This window comes from Erpetoichthys calabaricus, chromosome 1 (assembly GCF_900747795.2).
Source record: "Erpetoichthys calabaricus chromosome 1, fErpCal1.3, whole genome shotgun sequence".
NCBI lineage: Eukaryota > Metazoa > Chordata > Cladistia > Polypteriformes > Polypteridae > Erpetoichthys > Erpetoichthys calabaricus.
This window is the reverse complement of record NC_041394.2, coordinates 33422267-33428432: the sequence shown is the minus strand read 5'-3', so window position 1 is coordinate 33428432 and position 6166 is coordinate 33422267. Positions and strand designations below refer to the sequence as shown.

At 44.6% G+C, this 6166-nt stretch overlaps 1 protein-coding gene across 1 annotated transcript in view; it reads left to right on the top strand.

Moving 5' to 3' along the window:
* Nucleotides 1–778: 778 nt before the first annotated feature.
* LOC114648448 (EH domain-containing protein 2-like) overlaps nt 779–6166 on the top strand; it is a 66723-nt gene continuing 61335 nt past the window's right edge. The window contains exons 1-2 of the mRNA XM_028797485.2: nt 779–1956; nt 3035–3132. Of these exons, the coding sequence (XP_028653318.1) occupies nt 1565–1956; nt 3035–3132 (490 nt within the window). The 5' untranslated portion in view covers nt 779–1564. The remainder of the gene's footprint in view (nt 1957–3034; nt 3133–6166) is intronic.

The window sequence follows — 6166 nt, the reverse complement described above, 5'->3', positions numbered from 1 at the left end:
ATTACGTTTCAGTCACCTTGTGTTACTGAGCTCCCAAAAGGATAACAGCAATTTTAGCTTTTTTATTTTCGCTCAGCATCAAGTCTTTTGTTCACTTTCTTTTACTGTTGCCCTGAATCATCCCGGATTGGGGGTGGGTGTTCTAGGAAGAAGCCCTGTGGCCGGAGCCCTTGCAGCGCAGGATTTCGCCGCTATTCACTACAAACTTTTTAACGCGTTGTCCCCCGGCGTGTGTTCTCGTTGGGGAATCACGCCTGGCCCCGTGAAACCATGTTTCAACAAACTCATCCTTCACTCAGTCGGTAGATTGAAATGTATCAAACCATTATTAAATTGTGTCAAGAAGCGGGGATTTGTCCTCGGCAAGGCACGTTAAACATGATGCAAATTCTTCTTTGCACCCCCGTTACAGTCTACAGATTTACTGTATGTTGTATGCATGCCTTAACAAACACTGAACCTGCATTTAGTATAACATACTGCCAGATGTACTATATATACCACAAGCACAATGACCCGCCTTCAACAACATCTGCCTCTCCAGTTATTTTCGTTTTGACATTTCAAGCTAGCGCTTCGGTCTCTACACTACTCAAGCTCGTCTGTCTACTACTCTACTCTAATGATTAGATTGATGCCTGGTCCGCACCTCGTGTGGCCAGCAGATGGCGCTGCCGTGTAATAGCACGGCGTGAGGGCGCGCCGCTCCCTATTTGGGGTGGAGCTGAGGACGCAGGGACGCAGGCTGGAGCTCGTCAGAATAATTCAGGCTAAAGCATTCGCGCCCAGCCCAGATGTGAGCCCTGCTGTCTCCAGCAAGACGGGAGCGAGAAGAAACTAGAAGGAATTCTTTGGGTGGACTTGTGCAGAGCTGCTGGATGGGCGCTGCTTTTTGAAGGACTGATCCGACTGGACCTACAAAAGACACCGGTTCAACCAAGACTAAAGAATTTTTTTCTGGTTGTTTGAACGTTTGCAACCTTGAAGAATTATCTCAGAAAGTTTTTTGCTTAGAGAAGAAATAAACTTTAAACATTAGACAGTGTATCTGGCATCACATAATTTGTATGCCCTTTTTATTTCTCGAATGTCTATTTTTATTTTTGAGTGACGTCTTAAGTTAAAGCTGAAAAATCACTTTTTTTCTGCCGCATACATTTTTAAGCATTAACGATCACCCCTTGTCCCAGTCTGTTGCGCCTGCTGTTAAAAGACGCCGATAGAAAATCGTACGTCACATTTTATTTTTTATTTTATCTTTCTGGCTATTCCAAGGACGCTTCGCTTCTTTCATATTTAACAGCTGGATTTCTACATTCCTCGCAGCAGCTCAGGTTTGATTTTAGAAGAAGTCTTCGTCACGACCGTCCACAAACACTGTACATATTCTGTTCTCTGAAAGGTGCTATAAAAAGCAATGCAAGCAGCCAATACACTGTGTTAGGTAGAGGGGAAATTTAAGAAGATTTTAGAACTTGAAAAGAAGTGGATAACAGAAGACAAGGGGCACCCGAAAGCATCGGGGAGATACGGCATTGCGGTTTTCTAGGTCATACTCAGCGGGATGGGGAAGTTTGATCGCAACAAGAAGACCCCCGAGGTGATCCGCACGGTCACCGAGGGTCTCAAATCTCTGTACAAGTCCAAGCTGCTTCCCCTGGAACAATACTACCGCTTCAATGACTTCCATTCACCCACTATGGAAGATGCCGACTTTGACAACAAGCCCATGGTTCTGGTGGTGGGTCAGTACTCCACAGGCAAGACCACTTTCATCCGCTACTTGCTCGAACAAGACATTCCTGGCAGTCGCATTGGACCAGAACCCACCACCGATTCGTTTACGGCAGTCATGCTCGGAGAAGTTGAGGGGCTGATCCCAGGCAATGCTCTAATTGTGGACCCCAACAAGCCGTTTCGTAAGCTGAATCCGTTTGGAAACACCTTTCTAAACAGGTACGGAAACAAATGCTCGAGGTGGGGGTGTTGCTTGATTTACTAATTGGTTAAGTTATTTTCCTGTCCCCATGGTAAAATTATCCGTCAGCCGACAAGTCAATGACCACCTGGACACACCTGCTATAGCTAGAATCTCAGCAGGTTTTGGGGGGTCATCTTTAGACGCTGATGACCTTTCCTGTATTTTTTTTTGTAACATGAAAGAGATCAGAATTGATAATGTGGCAATTTAAGGGTGTCCCGTACTTGGGGGTTCTCCTACCCCACCTAAATCAAGTGGGATAACTTTCAGTGAACCTTTTCCGCTCCCCATGCTTGTTTGGGATGCTGAAGGCGCCTCGACGCTCTTCCCATCCTCCCTCATTTTTTTTTTTTGTTTGAAGACAGGGTTGTGTTGCTTGGCCGTTCCAGTGCAGATGAATACCAGCTTGTTCTTTTCTGGGCGGAGGGAGGTTTGAAGGCGGGGGTTGGGGGGGTTTGGGCAGCGCGAATCGTTTTACCTTATTTGTGAGCGCAGCTCATTTTGTTAAGACTCGCCTTCTCACGGGGGGCAGACAGCGGTGGGAGGCGAGGGAGCCAGCGGCTTAGGCTGTTCCTGTCCCATCGCTCTCATCAGACTTGATCCTCTAGAATGCTACACTTGATCCTTCATATTTTCTGATCAGATACGAATGTCCCTTCGCTGGCCAGGTCCCATACCATTTTTTATTAGTTCTTATCATTTGGCTAACGCCTTTATCCATAAATCTGAGACGCAGCTGGTTACTTTTGTTTTGTTTTTGTTCAGCTGCAGAACAGACAGATGGAGTGACTTGCTCATGGCCACACAGTATCAGGATTTGAACCCACAACCTGGGGGTCCAAAAGCTTTAATCACTATGTCACACACTGCTATGTGCCCACAAGTCTGGTCAGGTAGCTCTTTACAGACGTGACACTTTTTTTTTGTTTAAATCAAATCTATCAAAACCGCATCCCTCCGCGTACCTGGCACCTCATCTTAGGCTGTTGGTGTGTGCATGTGAGCCGAGAGCTGCGTGCAATTCATAACCCCGGTGGTCTGTCTGTCCTACAGGTTTCAGTGCGCTCAGCTGCCCAACAAGGTTCTGGAGAGCATCAGCATCATTGACACCCCGGGGATCCTGTCTGGAGCGAAGCAGAGGGTTAGCAGAGGTGAGCAGTGGTACAATAAGTGCTTATATGTGTGTGTGTGCTGGGGGGGGGGGGGGGGGGGGGGGCGCTATGCTGGCACTGAAGTGGTAGGTGCTTGTTTTTTAAATAAACTGCTTCTACCATAACTCAGAAAAAACACGTCACTGTGGCGTCTCTTCTAACCCAGTGCCACTAGAGATTGTCTAAGCTTTAATGTGCTGCTCTCAAACTTTTCCTTTATGCCTTTATGGGTTTATAGGGTCAGCCCCGGGATCAGACCAAAATATTAAAGGGGGCGACTGGAATGGTGGAGCATGATGGGATAAAAAAAAAAAAAACAAAGCAAAATCCAACAAGTAACATACACAACAGCTCGGGGGTGGTATATGGGTGGGCATGAAAGGGAGTTAGGGCTTTGCTGGGCTAAATGACCCCCTTTGGCCAGGCTTTTATATGGTCCTTATTGTTATTCCCAGTTGATCAAGAAAACGTACAGCAAACATTCAATACAACTTACAATATAATCCACCCATCCATCCATCCATTTTCCAACCCGCTGAATCCGAACACAGGGTCACGGGGGTCTGCTGGAGCCAATCCCAGCCAACACAGGGCACAAGGCAGGAAACAATCCCGGGCAGGGTGCCAACCCACCGCAGTACAATATAATAATGATAATAATTATAATAATAATAATAAAATTTCCTTTTATTTTATGAACAAGCTGCATGTATTACACTTATGGTCTATCGTGACTGATGCTCCGGGCATGGGCATAGCTAGGAATTAATTTGGGGTAGCTTATCGTGTGAGAAAGTACACGAATCATAAGTCCATCTGTGATCAATTATTTGGCACTCTCATAAAAATATTTCAGTTATGCCAATGGGCTTGGGACATTTTTAGACAATAATCTACGCAAACCCCTGAAAATAACGGTTCTTTATTGACGTTTTAGGGCGGCTCGGTGGTGCAGTGGCAATGCCAGTGCCACTCGTGTCCCAAGTACTTGTGCATGGAGTCTGAATGTTCCCTCCGTATCTGCCTGAGTCTTCCTCCATTTCCTTCCACACTCCAAAATCGTGCAGGTTGGGTGTACTCATAAAAATCCTACTCCTTTAACCCTTTAACCGCCAACTCCCTAAATATTCCCCAAGCCAGGCGAAATCTGAACAATTTTTGTTTTTTTACTTTTTTACATTTTTTTTACATTTTTTACATTTATTCAAGCAGTATTGACCACTAAATGTTGTGCAAGTTGCCAGTGTATACACGAAATCTATAAATGTAACCTGAATTCTCAGCTAAGCAAAACATCTTGATACCAAACCGTGCCCTTTTCAATGGTAGATACTGTCGAAACTGTAAGCGGCCCTTCCACGACAATAAACTTTCATCAACTGCAACTGACGGTCCTGGCATGTAGGGCAACTGAAATGCTTCAAATAAATGATCAATCAAAGGACGTAGCTTGAACAAGTGGTCGCGGTTTGGATCTTTCTTATCTGGCTCGTTTCTGTTGTCATTCAAATGAAAGAATTTCAGCAGCAAAGAGAATCGGTTACGTGTCATGACAGCTGCAAAAATAGGTGTTGCATACATAGGATCTGTAGACCAGTACATCTCAATATCTGGTTTTCTGATTATTCCCATCAACATCAAAATCCCAATGAATTTTTTCATTTCGTTTTCATCAGTGTCAAACCAAGCACGAACACGGGAATGTGGAGGTAAATTGGGATTTTTCTCAATAAACTGTGCTGCATACAGATTTGTCTGATGAACAAAATGTCTAATCAAATCAGGTGACACAAACAGCTCATAAAACTGCTCAGCAGTGTAATTGTTTACATCAACAATAAAGCCACACGTTCCCTCAAACGAATGCAGAAAAGGTAGTTCACCACGGGCAGCAGCCCAGCTGAGATGCTGGGGATACACCCACTCAGCGCCGTCATCCGATGCGTCTTCATTCACAGTATCATGCAGCGCACGTTGCTGCTCATCACTGTCACTAAAATCTTCTTCAGAACTGCTACAATCATGATCAGAACTGTCCAAAATCGCCTGCAAAGCCTCACTTGAAGTCAGTTTACGTTTCGCCATATTCACAGCTGTTACATGCGAATCACGTCACATGACCGGCCAAAACAACCACAGACTTGTCGAAATACAACGTAGTAATAATACCCACGCCAAACCGTCAGTTATACTACATGCAAGGCATTCATATAACCACAGGCAAATGTGCCGGATAATTCCGGCAGTATGGCGTTAGCATTAAAACAGCGGTGCCGGATATATCCGGCAGAGTGCGGTGAAGGGGTTAATGTAATTTTTGGTGCTTTATTTGTTGATGTGATCCTCACAGAACCAGTTCTTGTACAATCAATAACGCGTTGATATTTCACAAATCTGTCATCTTCTGTTCATACTTATTTATTAAACATAATCCGGATTTAAACAAAGAAATGGTACTTTACAGAACCTTCATGTGGTCGGTTCTTCTGTAAACCAAAAATAGTTCTCTTATGGCATCACTCTAAAGAATCAATAAGGCACCTTTATTTTTTAAGATTGAATCTATAGACTTTGGACGAAAACTCCACTCAGAAAGCACACTGGAGGAATATGCAGCACAGAAACTCTAGGCTGCCATGACCTATTCAGACACACACACACACACACACACACACACACACACACACACACACACACACTCGAGGGTGCGCGATCTGAATTACTCCTCTTGTGTGTCAACGCAGACACTTATTCCGTCTAATTCAGTCCGCCACTGCTGGTTCGGTTTACTAATAGCGACGCCTTCATTTTTTATTTTGGCAAATTTCCCACGGTGGATACAAAAAAAAAAAAAAAAAAAAATACCCTAAATTCTCCAAAATGAGTCAGTCAAGGGGCTCTCTGGATGGAAAGAGTGAGCAGATATTTAAAGCACCTCATGTTAACTGCCTCCCCTGCCCAGCCTCCAAACGTAATGATTTCTGGAAAAGTGATGATACGCAATTGCTTCGAGCCTTCGATCGGGGTGGGTGGG